The sequence below is a fragment of the Thalia democratica genome, chromosome 8 (assembly GCF_965202585.1).
Source record: "Thalia democratica chromosome 8, ktThaDemo2.hap1.1, whole genome shotgun sequence".
Classification (NCBI taxonomy): Eukaryota; Metazoa; Chordata; class Thaliacea; order Salpida; family Salpidae; genus Thalia; species Thalia democratica.
Genome location: NC_139172.1, coordinates 11,102,333 through 11,118,725, shown reverse-complemented (window position 1 = coordinate 11,118,725; position 16,393 = coordinate 11,102,333). Strand labels below are relative to the sequence as shown.

General features: G+C 28.6%; 1 protein-coding gene across 3 annotated transcripts in view; it reads left to right on the top strand.

Annotated features, from left to right (window-relative positions):
* LOC145842104 (uncharacterized) overlaps positions 1-16,393 on the top strand; it is a 74,776-nt gene that overhangs the window by 43,219 nt on the left and 15,164 nt on the right. For all 3 annotated transcript variants that reach the window (XM_082949488.1, XM_082949486.1, XM_082949485.1), the window contains 5 exons: positions 3,644-3,787; positions 5,132-5,208; positions 5,398-5,565; positions 7,942-8,096; positions 12,006-12,219. In XM_082949488.1, coding sequence (XP_082805614.1) covers positions 3,644-3,787; positions 5,132-5,208; positions 5,398-5,565; positions 7,942-8,096; positions 12,006-12,219 — 758 coding nt within the window. The remainder of the gene's footprint in view (positions 1-3,643; positions 3,788-5,131; positions 5,209-5,397; positions 5,566-7,941; positions 8,097-12,005; positions 12,220-16,393) is intronic.

Here is a 16,393-nt window from a genome sequence, read left to right as displayed (position 1 = left end):
GTGATTTCAAAAATGTCACGAATCCATGACTTGTCAGTTTTTTTTTTTTTTTTTGTACCAAATTAAAAATTAACCACTTTTGAAGATATTAAAAAAAGAAAAATTAATTAAAAAGGAGAGAAAAACTTTATTAAATTTGTACAGGTATTTTAACCAAAAATAATATTTTAATTGCAACAACTAAAAAAAAAAATCAACTACTAATAAATCATTAAATAAACTAGTTACCAAAGAAATAAATAGAAAGAAAATAAAATTATAACCAGTTGTTTTCCATTCACTACCCCTAAATATACATAAACGCTTAAAAACAGTAAAAAAAAGATACTTACGCCGAATGAACGCTTAGAATTCATCCGAGCTACATGCTTCGGCATAACTTATGGGGACTTTTTAGTTCCCTATTGTAGCTATCGATATCCTTACACGATGCGACCCTTGGAACAAAAGCTTTCACGTTCCCTAGTCCTGAATTGTTCTGAAAAATCATACTTTTTTCTGACTCGTAGCCAGATTCACTTCTTTCTGACGAAGAATCTCGATACTTGTTATAACTGAAGCTTTGCTTGAAGCTTCTAAGATCCTTCCTTGTAAGTTGTAGGCTCAAATCGTAATTCTAATACCTTCTGTAACTATTTGGTCTCCTATTTCGCTGCTGCTGATTGCTTAATTTGTTGCAGCTGTAGTACATGTAACTATTTCGTAGAGGCGGTTGCTGCAATTTGAAACTTTTGTTATAGATGTGTCTCTTATCTTTAGCATACCGTGAACCTCGAACTGGTTTATTGTTTGGACCTGTAACATTAGCAGCCTCTGGTAAGTTTTTACTACCCATGACAACATCAAATTCAACTACCTCCCCTTTTGTAACTGATTTCATTAATTTTCTAGGGTTATTTTTGATTATGGCACTATAATGGATAAAAATATCACTGTTTAACTCTTCATTATGGATGAAACCATAGCCTTTGCGAACATGAAACCACTTGACTTGACCAGTCAATCTAAAGGCTATAGGTTTTCTGGGAACAAAAATTTTCTGCTTAGATACTTTTGACTGCTTTTTAGTGGATTTACTTGTCACGTTAGTTGGAACTAAATGGCATGACAAACAATGAGCAGCTTCAACCATCTTTGTAAGAGGTTTTCTGACCCCATCCTCAACTCCTCTTACTGTGTGTAGGACGGGAGCTCGTTTTTTTGGTGGTGTTGTTGCTCTAACGGAGACATAGGACAAGTTGCGACTGCAGCACAATAGTCTGCACTATATCCCAAGTTAGCATGTTTGTGACAAAGCGCGTTCTGTTCGTAATTCGTGCGCTTGTTATACCCTTCCTCGAAATACCCCTGACTACGATTGTGTTCATTACTGCGGAAATGTTCCCTTTTTTGTGGAATGGTCTCATGCCATTTTTGTTTGTAAGAGTATCTCTTATTGTGCTTAAATCGCTGAGGTTCGTATGAAAAGTTTTTAGCATTTACAAAGACCCTCTGTTCTTCAATATCGCATATAAACTCCGTGCGCCTAATAAACTCATTATATTCAAGCCCAAAACATTCCTTAATTTTGTTTTTTAAATTATTAGGGGCATGTCTGTGCATAAAGTATTTAATTCTGTCTTCCTCTTTAGACTTTGCCCATTGCTTAGCTGCCAAAAACAAGTCCTGGAATTGAACTGGCTCTGGCCATGATGGGCTTGCACCTAATATACGAGGCAATTTGCTACCTTTGCCTTGTAAAAAGTTAACAAGACTGCTATACGTTCTGTCTTCGTCATGTGTTTCAACGAAGTCAATTATATCTGAACGGGGCCAAATTCTCTGGAGAATTTCAAACTTCTCCATTTCAGATGTTATACCATAAGCCGTACACCGGTCTGCAAAAAAACGTAACTCCACAGCCGGATCGCGTACGGCATCAATTTTTTGAAAAAGCTTACAATTTTCAAGAGTTTTTTTCTTGAAACTTATTTGTGTTGACATTTCGCCTAAAGCGTGCGAGGTGTGATTGTTAAGGGTGAGGCCACTGTCATTTATGGTCTTATTTGTATCTAATCTTCTATAAATTGCTTTTAGTTCATTTTTTAGTTTATTTTTTTTCTCTAAAACCTTAGCTTGCTCTAATAAGTGAGCTAAATCCTCAACGTCTAAGTCAACTTCATCTAAAGCATTAAAATCTACAATTTCATTATTTTCCCTAGTCTGCGCGTTTACTTCTGTTTCATGAGCGCTGTTTATGGTCGCTTGAATATTGCTGGGAGATTGTGAGTTCGATATCAAGTCAGAGTCGCCATTGAAGTCAGCAGATACTGATGGCTCAGTATCTGCAAGACCCGTTAACTTATTTTTTTGTCTTAAGCCCTTCTTAGTCTTAATCATTCTAATGGTATAGTAATCACTTAAATAGTAGCTTAAATTAAAAACAACCGGTTATAAATTACACAGCACAGTTTAATTAACAATATTTTATAACAAATGTGATTTAAAAAAATACGTATTAACTCAAGTAAAATTATACAAAAAGTTGATAAAGCTAAAGAATAATTCAATAATTTCTTTAATAAGCAACAAAGTTTAATCTATAATTTGGTACTTCTTTTAAAGCAACAAATTTACAAAAGTTTAAACACTCAACTGCAATCCACTCAGAGTTCCAATTCAATGATATGTCATCAGCCAGAGTTCAACAATAAACTGACCGTTGCTACAACAAGAATAGCATTTTGTATTAAAAATTCGTCGTTAAGCAAACGTCATAGTGCTTTAATAAATTTAAACTTGTCAGTGTTTACAACTAGTTATTTTGTAAACTTATTAACTATTATCACAACGCAGGGCAGATAGCGTTACATTTCAACCATTTACAGGGTTGCCAAAAAACCTAGAACCCTGGAAAATTTTTAAATTCGACAACTTGGGTGAAAAAAAAAACTATAAAAACCTGAAACTTTGAACAAAACCACTAAAAAACCTGAAAATTTAGACTTATTTTTTAACGTAAGTTAAAAAGTTTTTATTAGACAGGAAAAATTTATCAAAAATAAATATGCCCATTTTTTATATCAATTTAATTTTTGTCTTTTTCATTAAAAAACACATTTTAAGTAGCTTTACAGTAGTATCTTTTCAGTGTTATTTTACAACTTAAGTCATGTGTTTTACCTTAGGTTTCGTTTTATACTAAAAATGAACCAAAAAACTTGTATTTTGAACCCTGGAAGAAATTCAGAAAACCTTAAAGAAGTTTACAAAAAACCTTAGGCAAACTACATTTAGTAAAATTATATTGCTATCATAAAGAATTCCGACTAATTTAGTTGACTTTTTCTAAGTTATCTAACACCTATTTCCGTTTACAAGAGATAAACTTATACTTTTGTAGTATGTTTAATAAGTATAAAACTTTTAAAAAACGGAAGATGTCGTCAAAAAGTATTTATAGTAGGGTTTGAATGTAAAATTTGTCTAACTTTGCTTAAACACTAGTTTAAAAATTTTTTGAGATCTTAACATAAGTTGATGAGTAAATTTTTTTTTTGTTCAGGAACACAAACAGCTTTTTGATATTATCTTTTAATTGTATTTGAAAAAATAAGTAATATTTTTAAAGTCTCGCATTTGAAATTTAATAACATATCATTAGTATACGTCTCGTTGTTCAACTCCTACAAGCATGTGTTATAGTCAAACTTCACAGTCTCCTGGTAAGGAACTTATACTAGCCCGAAAAAAGATACAATCTCTAGAAACAAAAGTTGATTGCATGAAAATTTTGCTCACAATCAAGGTATTATTTGATAACTAAATTTTGTCATACTCTTAAAATTACTCCATTGTTATTTATATCTTACAGATTACATAATAAACTTATACTACCTAAAAATAATGTATTTTTTATTATCTTAAAATAGTTAGATAGATTATTCTTCTTATTATTTGTTGTTTGTTATTGAGTGAATTCGATCAGCTGTATTATTTACCTACGATCAGCTTTTGTTGTTAAGCAAACCGATCTAAAATACAAAACAGTATTTCTATATGCTTATATTTTTATAATAACTATTTTAAATATGATTAATGTTTGTTCATACAATATATAGTTATATTATACACGTTATTCAATACTTAAGTTACTAATGAGTGTAGCATAAGGGTTTGTTATCTGCTCTAAGAGGCATGTCAGATTTACTTGAAAAGTTCTTTTGCGGGCTGGCTTGTTAAAAACATAATATAGCGGTCAATGTAAGTAAAAATTACATTGTTATGGAAGTTTTTAAAAAGCTCATCAAAAGTTTAATTGAATGATTTAAGGGGGTTTTAGCACTTTTCTCATTTTGTTTTTTATATGATTAACTAAGCTACCAGTTACTTTTTACCGTTTGTGAAAAAACGTTTACAAGTTTCATAGTGAGCTTTGCGATATAAGCGATCAGAGTTAGAGAGTTCAATAGACTTTTTTTGGTAGGCGCAAACTAAAAAGACGAATGTAGACTATTTCACAAAAAATCTATCTTCTCTTACAGTTTTCCTGCAATATTTTTTGAAATTTAAGAAAATTATTTTTAATAAACTACATACAGCTTGTAGGAGACGTATTTTTTAATTTAGATATAAAACTTAAAAAAAAAAATTGATCATAAAATTGCATAAATTTTTTAATTTGCTTTTTACAAGTTTTTGTAATATTCCAATTAAGTTAACTAATTTGGTTTACAAACGTAGGAGCATATAGATTTTTAATTGTTTTCACTTATTGCAACCTTAATTTTTCATCCAATAAGGAGCCTTTTTTTTATCCCTGAATTTAACAGGCTATAATTTATATAGATAAATTAATTAATATCTCAAAAGAGCTACTTATAATTAAGCTAAAATTCTACAAACTAATATTAAGTTGTAAAAAAAAATTATTTACCTCTCCCTTATGCCCTTAATGATTTAATAAGCACTACTGTGGACTAAAAAAAGATTAGGAACAAACTTTAAAATAGTTTCTAACTAAAGGCTAAACTTTTTCTACTTAGTTTACAGTAACCTTTAAAATACACTTAAAAGTGTTGATAGTATATGTCAGATATTAAAGATTTTTTTAAAGAAGTTAGTACATTTGGACAGCTAATTTTAAATACAGAAAGATGAAATTAAAAGTTTGTTAGCAGCTCATGAACGAAGACTAAAAAGACTACAAAGCCTTCAAAAAGATTTCAAGTAAAATACTTGTTTACCTTTATTTTTTTAACAAAAAAACGGAACTAATAGTTTTTATATATAGTTTAAAGATATAACTACAGTTTTAAGGTACAATGGTATTGTGTTTACATCGTATATTAAGATAATATTTTTGTCTAAGACAAACAAATAGTGCACGGCTAACATTTATAAAATTTTTATTTCCAGAAAAATGATTCAGAAATGTGACTATGCTCATTTTTGCACTAGTGATAAAAATAATCGTATGATAAATGAAACAATTGGAATGACATTTCAAGAAGATTGTGAAACTGATAAAATTTGGAACGAAAATGCTTGTCTTAAGCGAGACAACAGAGTACTTCGCCAAGAAAAGTTTGTTACATTTTTTTAAGATTAAAAATAACATAAATAAAAAATAAATAAAAAACAACTAGTTTAAACAAAAAATTGGGTTAGGCGAGCAATAAAGAAATAGTTATTGATGTAATGTAATAACGTAGAGCTGTTAATATTTTATGAGCAGTTAAAAGCCCTCAGTCAATTAAGTATACGGATACAAAAACAGTTGTTATTAGTGTTTGTTAAATTAAGAGTCTTATTATAAGTTTGTTACATAAAAACTTATTGTTTTTCAGTAGTACTGTAATAGTGAATGTAATGCATTCTTGTTAAAAGAGCATTTGTATAAAAGACCAAAAAGCAAGTTAATATCAAAATTAAACTGCATGATCAATCATCAATCAACACATAGTTTATTAATTTCATTGTAAAATAACACTTAATAGTTGTCTATTTATTGCTATAGTTGATTATTGACTCTCAATCATTACTGTTGAGTAAATTACTGTTAAAAAACTTATCCAAACTTTGAAGAAATTGAAATAAATTGTCCTACAAAAAATTTATCTGCCAGTTTTGATATTGGTTCTGTTCACATTGTTTCTACTTTGTTTTGGAATTCAATATGGTTTGATTATTGATTTGTTGGTACGACTTGAGTAAAGTCCCAGCTCTGCTTTCATCACACAGTTTTGATATTGGTTCTGATCAGATTGTTTCTGCATTGTGCTGAAGTTCGGAACTTAGACTAAAGTAACATTTTTAACTGCTTATATATGCTTCATTGCACTTTTTTCGGGGTTTTTATTAACTTGAGTTGTTGTTGTATTGCTGATTTTTATATCTATTTCATTGCCAATTGTTTAGGGTTTATATTAGTTTGATATTTTATATTTTTGCTTGTTTTGATTGTATTGATTGCAAATATTTTACATTTGAATAAGTATCAAATTAATGGACCCTAATTACCAGCCACCCTCTAGATGTAGCCAAGTTGTAACGATACGTTATTTAATTACAATTTTCTATTTTTTAATCGGAAACACTTTGTTGTTGGGCAAGCTATAAACAACAACAAATGAGATGTTGACAAGTTATAGTACAAGAAGTTTGAAATTGTTGCTATAACAACTGTCATCACTCAAAAAAATCACTATTGTGAGCTTGGTCATTGTTAGAGACAGTAGTCTGAGTTCTGAGGAAAGAATTGGAGTGGACTTAATTGTTGTCCAGTAGATCCACTTTTTCTGTGTGCTAGTGACTAATTTTAATGACTTTTTTTATAACCAAGTCACTTAAATTGTCTTTAGACAAATTTAAGTGTTTTCTTGATTTTTGTTAATATTGTTTAAGATTTTATAACAGTTTATAAAATTTTATTGATTATTTCAAACCTGAGTTTTTTATTGTAATTTTTGTCTAATTTTAACTACTTTATTAATTTTAAGTTTTTTATATTTTGTTACAAATTGGTTTACTTATAAGTTTTTAGTATATAAATTTATCCCAACTGCTTTGTATTTTATATTATTAAATAGTTTTTGTTAAAATAAATTTAAACTATGTCACGGGTCAGTCCAAATCCAGAGTGTCTTCCAGACAATATAAGAGTCGGGCTAAGAGTGCTCGCATTCAGAGCCAAAGACCTCTTAGCCATGAGTCAACTATTAACCCCCCTACCCTTCTAAACAAACCCTTGGAAGTTGGCGTGCCAACCTCCTCTGGTTTCAAAGTTACCTAGTGGAAAACATTCACCGCGGACAAACCTTAGTAATAATCTTACTAACAGTAATTCCCAAGGCTTTCAGCTGAAAAGTACTTCGAGGGTCACAATTCGCTGAGCTCTTATTCGTATTTTTAAATTTAATACTTCCAAAAAACTAACTACTAACAGTCGTTTTAATCAAAATTTTAAGTAAATTAGAAATTCATTTTGTATACACCAAAATGTTACATTTATGACGTAATTTCTTGTTTAATTTAAAATATTAAATATTGAAATAATAGTAAATTATTTTTATTAGTTGTCCAAGTGTTTTACCGATAAAAGTATATCAAAAGTGCTCTAGAATAAATTTCAATAGCTATGCAATAAGTTGTTTTAGTATTCTGTTTAAATTTAAATGAAATATTGAAGTTTTATTTGAATTAAAGTTAATTTAAGTAAAACGGACTTTTTAAGTTTACATTATCAAATGTACTAATTATTATTTTATTTTTCATACTTGTGTATGATTGACAATATGTTGAATTATTTTTTTTAAGAGTTAATCTGTACTGTATATGAATATAAAAGTATAACTTTTCATCAAATTAGTAAACTATTTCTTATTGTAACATACTAAATTAATTTTTCCTAGCTGTTTAATACTATCTGAGAAAGTTATTTAAGCAATATTACTCCAACAGACACGCTTTAGAAGATGACATTGATCGCCTTCAAGTAAAAATTTCCGGTGATAAGGCTACTATTCAAGAACTGCTTCTTGGTTTCTTGCCCGAAAACAGTATCAAAAAAAGTAACAAGAAAAAGCACAAAAAGTTAGGGATATCTTCGTCTCAAAGTTAGATATTAGTTATTTCCTGGTTATCACAACAATTTCTTGAATAATTTTTTATTAGATTGAATGTTTTGTAAATTATTTTTGTATATTCCAATGAGCTTGGTCGTTCGGTTCTCCATTACCAAAAAATACTCTAATAGGCCCGCTTATTAAATACCCGGAATCGGCTATGCTTATTGTTCATAGAAGAATAAAAAATAACTATATTAATAAATTATAAACGGAGTGAAGCAATAAATGAACACTTTTTTTGAAATTTAATCTAATTTTTATAGTTTTTACTAAGCTACAAGATGCTTTTTACAGATTTTAGAAATTCAAAAAAAAATCGAGATATAGCCGGTTAAAGTCGGAGAAAACAATAGGATCCTTATGGGAGGCGCAAACTAAAACGGCGAATATCTAGAAATCACTAAAAATCTATCTTCTCCCACATTTTTTGAGATAACTACCGCAAATTTCCAGGAAATGTTTCTTTGCAATATTTAGAAAGTTCTGTCAGAACAAAATTTAAAAAAAAATTATAACAAAATAACAAAAAAAAAACAGTTTTTTTTTGTTTGTATTTTGTATAAAATTATATTTTATTTATAAGAAATTAAAAAAAAAAATTCTACAGAATTTTCTAAATATATTAAGGAACACTAACTAAAATTTTTAGGTGGTTATTTAAAAAAAACGTAGGAGAAGATAGAGTTTTAGTGATATAGTCTATTTTTGACGTTTTAGTTTGCGCCTCCCAATAGGGACCTATTGTTGCCTCCGACTTTGACCGACTATATCTCAAAAATTAGTTTGAATTTTTTAAATCAGTAAAATGCATCTTGTAGCTTAGTAAAAACTATATTAAATAAGATGAAATTGTGAAAAAAGTGTTTAACCCTCCCTATGCCTTTAAAGTGTTGTTTAAATAAAAATTCTTGATACTTATTTAATAAACATACAACAATAAATAAGCATGCAGTTCTAAAAGTAGATCTAATATAACTTCAAGCTTGATCTCAATACCAACACTATTTCATAATATAGACTGTAAATAAAACAGAGTCTATTTTCGACTAATACGATTGACTGCACATTAGATTTTAAATTCCATATATGGTTATTTTGTTGTTGACTCTACACATTTGGTAGTCAAAACAAAGAAACAACCAGTAAAAGCAGTTGTTTCATTACAAGTTTTTTTTAGCTTTAGTTTAATTTATTATTAAAATTAATTGACCAAAATACTTGTTTTTTAAAAACCTAGAAGAAGTTTACAAAAACCTTTGGCATCCCTGCTAAAGTTATTTCCTAAAGAACAAGTTTTAATTTCTTTGAGTTTATAATAAGATATATACTTTAGCTATAGTTTAAAAGATATTGATGACAAAAAAAAACAATAAGTATATATGATACCGCCTCTAACTTTGCTAACAAATTCATGTTTTTTATTAATAATTAAAAGGTAACATTGAAGTTTACAAAAAGAAAGACAATTTTAAAACTTTTAGGTCAGCCCCGCCATGTGAATAATTGAAAAATTCTGAAAATGATTTAAGCTAACATGAAATAATACAAATATCAAAAAGTTATAAATCCATCTTCCAAAACTTTATATTGTTTTTTGAACTATTATTAAAACAAACTTCTTCATTAAAACAAAAGAGTATTCGCAGATAAACTAGAAATATATACCGAGACAATTCAAAATTAAAAAAAAGTCTTCATGATCGATAGCATAAGTAGAAGTTACATAGTTATCAATAATTAACTAATAATCAATTAAAGATTTAAAATATCAAAATAAAAAAATTACACAACTCACAAAAATAGAAAATAATAGAATACTAAAATGCACTATGTACGTTGCTTCTAGATCATTGAAAGACCACAAACCAAAACTGCAAAATGTCAAACCCAGACAAAAACTAATTATGATTTGTTTAAGTAATTCTAGGAAGGATTGTTAATGACATTAGCAGGGTTGCCACTCGGTCAGGAAAAGTCAGGAAATCAGGAAAAGTCAGGAAAAATTTTAAAAAATAACAAAAGTCAGGAAAAGTCAGGAAAAAATGGGGTGTTTTGTAAAAAAGTCAGGAAAAGTCAGGAAATTTGATTAAAAAAAAAGTCAGATTTTGTCAGTTTAAATTTACAAAATTCCTTGTTTTGCAAAGCCTTCAAATGGTAAAAATTAAATAAAAGTCCTTTAAAGTCAGAAAAAAATTCTGAAGTTTTCCTAGAAATTTACAAAAATATTTAATTTTATTTCCAATGCCTTCACCTGGTATAAATTAGTAAAACATCCTTTATAAAACTGCAAAAATTTTCTATTAATATATTGAACAAGTACCCTACTTGAACAAGCAGATTTTTTAAGCTTTTTAGTATTGATGATCTGTAGCAAGGACACTTCCATAGTGAAACTGTGATATATACACAAATTTTATCTAGCATAATTTTAGAATCAAAGTGTTTTTGTTTAAATAATTGAATTCTTTATAATTAAGCAGTTAGTTTAGTATTTTATGTAACAAGTTAATGTTTATACTTTACCTCTTTATAACTTTTTCAAAGTTGTTTAAACTTATAAATTAAGTTATAAGAGAGGTATATGCCAAGATTAAGTTTGCTTATTGTTTGTATTTTCTGTAGAGTAACTTAAGTTTTTAAAGTAAATAAGAGTATATTTATTTGATACAAATTTTATACTAAATGATAAGATGAAATATTTTATACAACAGATATATAGTTTACTTTTTTATGTCTTTTTTTACAGTTACTTAAGTATATTCTTTTTTAATTGATTTTTAATTTAAGTATTTTATATTAAATAGTTTGGGTAGTATTTTATTAAACTCAGTGAACAATTTATATAAGTAAAACTGATATAGAAAAGTCAGGAAAATTTTGGTAAAAAGTCAGGAAAAGTCAGGAAATTTTTCTCAGCTTGATGAGTGGCAACCATGCATTAGAAGTAAGTCTAATTTGGTGCAATAGAAAAACTAATATGAAATAATCGAATGATTCAGCAACCTTAACATCAAATGCCACAGATACTTCGTCAGTTTAGATATACTAAACTTTAATTGAGTATTAAACAAAACTCAACTAACAGAAGCCCTAAAATTCGCTAAAAGTTTTAACGGAATAGAAGATAAGGATATTAAATTATAGAACCCACATGTAAGACTATGATAACCAAAGACAACAAAATGTGGAAAAAAAAGCGATGACGACCTATTCAACGTACCTATGGGTTCATTCTAGGTGCTGAACTTTGCGATCGCATAGGTCTTTACGCTTTGAACAAACTTAAACCATAAAATCCTCATTTAGATATTAACGACTCTGATAACTCATTGTATTGTGTTTGACTCTGAATAACTTGACCATGTAGATTTACTAGAAGAAGAAATTTTTCATCCGGTCTGCGCACGCATGACGTTCTTGGTGACTATTTTAGTGAGGTCTGATGCTGAAAACGTCTTTGTTTTCTTGATAGTAGAGCTCATAGTTTACACTGATAACCAACCTATCAGTAGTAGCACCCATGCTTGCTATTTTTTGCATCAAAGTTTTGCAACCCTGAATTTCACTTTGTATGGTACAAAAAACTTGATGGAAATGTTCTTTACTTCAATAAACGATTTTAAAATTCTTAGTTAAAACCTAAGAAAAAAGTAGTCAAAATTTTATTGCCATACGAGAAAACAGGTGCTTCGGCAACAAATTTTACTGCAAAAGTATTATTCAAAACCTAGTTCCAAAAAATATTAAACTGTTGTTTTGACTAGACTTAATTTCTCAATTTATTAGTAAATAAACTGAACAATTTTTTAATACTTTTTTCTATTCAAGGTACAATTTTACTTGTTTTAAAAATCGTTAACAACTCATTAATGATTGAATATAAATATTATATTTCAGAAATCAGTTGTAAAAATTCCGAGTCATCATTTTCAAAAGTTAGTTGGAGAAAAGTTGATGTTCCTGGTCCGAGCTGTAGACAGTTTACAAAAGGTCCGCAAAAGAACTATTTGTTACGTCAAAAAGTAAAAAATCTAAACTACAAACTCCGTAAATACTTGCAAGATTTGCAAAAGTTTCAAATAGAAAGGAAAAATATGAATGAACAAAACAAGTCAGTAAATATGTAAAAAGAAAAAGTTAATGATATTGAAGTACGGAAATTACACAAGCAGTATATTTTTAAAACAATAAACTCATATGTTCTAGATATTCTGCTTTTGTTATATGTAATTAAGAATGAGTAGTTATCTAATATTCATTCAGTCTTAATAAGTTTTTTTAATACAATTTTATATGATAAGTATTATAGTTATGATTTATGCTTAGGTTTTTAAAATCGTACCAAGTCGTAGTACGTGCAAAGTAGATATGTTTGTTTTTAGTCTAACAGTATATTAGCAAAGATTTGCTAATAGCATTGTACCTTATAAGATTACTAGATAAAAACAATAAGTTTATTTTAAATAAAAGTTAAAGATACCCTAAAGATAAGCAAAAATTAAAGTTTTTGTGATAAGTACTGCAAAACTGAGCTGTTAGTAAAGTTGTTAAATACGTTCATGATCTATACTAATTCTTTATCGAGTATTAGTTTGTAGATACATGTTAAGAATCAATAATTGCATTCTGTACTTAATTTTTTTCATATATCTGAAAAAAGGCCAATGGATGTTGATTTCTCAACATCCAATGATTCAATTTCTGCTGTAGGTAGGGTAACTGTTTAATATCTGTAGCAGACATGCCATTGAGTGTAAGGACTTAGATTACGAATATAAATAATAAACTACTAGTTCCTACGTTATACAAACTAGACACAACAACTAAGTGGAACTTTCTAATATAAACAGTAAATAAATTTAAATAAAGTTTGCAATAAATATAATAATATTATACAAATTATACTTGTATGAACACCAGGATGTGTATTTTTGGGTAAAGTTTACTGAGGTCTTATAAACATGGTCTCCAAACACTTAGGCTAATCTGTACTATACTAACGAGTAGCTTATAATACTAAAGTTACATATAATTAGTGTCTTACTTACAAGTAACTTACATTCCTAAAATATAATACACTTGGAAATGTTTTCAAGTATATATTTACAAGTTTGTAAACTATTTAAAATTAAATTAAAAAAACCGTTTTTAAATTACACCAGTAAAAGCTATGAAAAGTTCTAACAATAGTAAAGATAGAAATTACGACGGAACCCACGGTATTTGATTCTTAGATCGATATTCTTAAATTAGTTAGCTAATTCACTAAACGTTTAACTTCATTTGATGATGTCGATGTGCATTAACTTTTTTTTGACGAGAACAATATATTCTTAACTTGAAAGCTACACACAGCAGAGCAGAATAAAAATATTAACAAATAGTTTAAGCTTGAGTGGATAGTATTTTAAGAAATATATAGGCTAAAATGACAATTAAGGCCATAGTGAGTCCAAGATTTTTTACAAAAATTAACATTGGACCTTTTTGAAAGTTTAAAAAATATACTATAAAATGGTTTTTAGAACATGACAAAACTATTTAGTTTTTGAGATTTAGTCATATATGTTAAAAGTTTTCAATACCAAAGTACAGACTGTAAATTTTTGATCGTCAATTTTTTCAGAAGTTTAAAAGTTCACTACAATTATCCTTCATCTTCGCCTTAATTTTTGAGCTAGAGACCTCAAGTTTTTAGAAAACATTCCTCATATATTATAAAGACTTTGAATTTTGAAAAAAAATTAAAAAGAAATATTTAAGATTAAAATAAAGATAATTTTAATAAATTGAAAAAAGTAAGCGTTGAAAATATTTAAATATTAGTAGTGTGTAAGCATATCTGCTTTTTCTCGTTCTGAAGAGATTTGTAAAACACGCAAAAACGGAATAAAAATCCGAACATCGCGAGAGAAGTGCGTTAGTTGTTTTTGTAAGGTCATGCGTGAAGGCGTATGTGTTTAGTTTTCAAACACTACTTTTGACTATGTTTTAGACGTATTTTTGAGTCGCTTACTAAGAATTATTTGCTATTGGACATTGATTTATATTCTTGACAACGCCACTGATTTTCATTTAGCGAGTAACTAAGTTGTTTTATAAGATCGTAGATTGTAACATTGTAAAATAGATATTGAGTCTTAATTCGCATTTGTTTACCAACTAGAATTTAACCTAGTTAAGCTTAAGATATATTTTTAGCACTTATTTACTGGCTAGATTGTATTAAGCCTATTTAAAAGTAGGATTAATTGTAACATACTTTTATTAACATTATTAGTAGCACTAATCACTGATATATGAGTATGAGCGCTAGCAGCAAGAAATCCATACCTTTGTCAGTCTATGACCGCTCGAGGTTAGTAACTGAGCACGCAACGCGATCAATGCCAATGAAAAGTTTTCGGACGCTAGTAACCACATACCAACAAGTAACCCTGGGCCGACTAACATACCAGACCGATACAAATTGTTGTCAGACAAACCAGGTAAAGAGTTAGTATTAAGAGCTGAGTGTTATAAGTGGACTTACTTAAAAAATTTGAAGATGTTGCTAAAGAATTAAAGAAGAAGATAGATTTTTAACTAGTCTTTTTGGTTAGCGCCTTCCATAATAAACCTACTTAGTTCACTGACTTTGATCGCTTATATCTCCAAAGTCACTTTTAAATTGGTAAAGCAGCTGAAAGATTCTGATGACTATAATAAAACTTAACAAAGCAAGGGCAGCTTGTAAAATAAAAGATGAATCCACCTATGGCCTTATTTACTTAACTTCATGAAAGAAAAGCTTATATCAAATAAATATTTCTTTATTTAAATATTCTCTATTATACACTAAAACAATAAAATTAATGTGACCACTGTGTTCTGGAAATATTAGAGTTGTTTCGCTGAGAACTGGGTTGCTGATTATTAGGCTGGATATATCTCTAAAATTTCAAAATGTTGTGACTCTGGAATGTCAAATTCGCTGTTTTTCTGGCATGACAAAACCAACTATAATTCCACAGCAATATATAACTTATTTGTTAAAGCACTTTCATCAGTTTTACACACGGCTCGTTCTAACTAGCTTATTTAGTAAAACACTACATTCAATTAAGTAAGTATAAGAAGAGGGCAACTTTATTAAAACTCCTCTTATTACTAGCTTAAAGAGAATCTTAACTCTCCGCTTATTTTTAGCTATTTTACTAAAAATGGTAGTGAAGAGTAGAATTAAGTTCGACTTCTGTCATTTCGAACTGTGTCAAACCTCTTGAAACTATTCAGTAAAAAGCCAAAAAATAGGAGCGAAATATATAGGTCTCAAAACTGGGAACGGATCTAAATTGCACGAGGTTACTAAATTGCGCGAGGGGACTAAATTGCACGAGAACAATATTGCACAAGTGCAAAAAATTACACAAAGCCCAAATTTGTACGAGTTACACTTTTGCACGAGAGTAAAAAATATAAAGAAAAAAAGAGAAAAATAGTGATAGTAAAAATAAAAATCAAAAAACAACTAATAAAAATTATTACAATAAAATATAATAATAATTAAAAAAAAGCTACCGACCGAGGGTAAGGGTTATGGATAACAGTGATAGTAAAAAAAAAATAACAAAAAAGAAATTAAAATTACTAAAAAGTTAAAATAATAAAATTTAACCCGTACAAAAGTGTCTCCGTGCAAAAGTTACCCTTGGTGCAAAAGTATCTTCGTGCAATTTTATCTTTGTGCACACATGCAATTTTCTTTCCACGTGCAATTTTTTACGCTCGTACAAATTTGACAGCTACCCCTCAAAACTAGTTAAAAAATCAAACATTGAAGTATGTTAAAATAAAATTATAAAAAAAAATACTTAAGCTACAGTATAAGGTAATTTCTTTTTATTATTAACCAAATAGCTCTATACATTTTTATTAGATTATTTAGTCTAAAATCTATAGTAAACTAAACTAACATCCAGACTTTTTTTGTCAAAAATGTTCTAGTAAATTTACAATTAAAATAATAAGACAAAATCTGCTACTAATTTTGTCTCTGGTAAATATTTATGTCAGGTGTCACATTGCAAAACTCTTCTATTGCATAACTGTGTTCAGATACCACATTATAATGCTTTGGTAACGCCTTATGGTTTTGTGATAAAACATTGTCTTGGCCAGATGTTGTAGTTAGCTGGGAATTACTTGATCAAGTATGTTTACTCGCACCCGAAACCTTTTCAGCTGTTTGTGCTCGAGGTATAATATGCTTGATGACCATTTTAGATATACTACTAGCGGGCAAA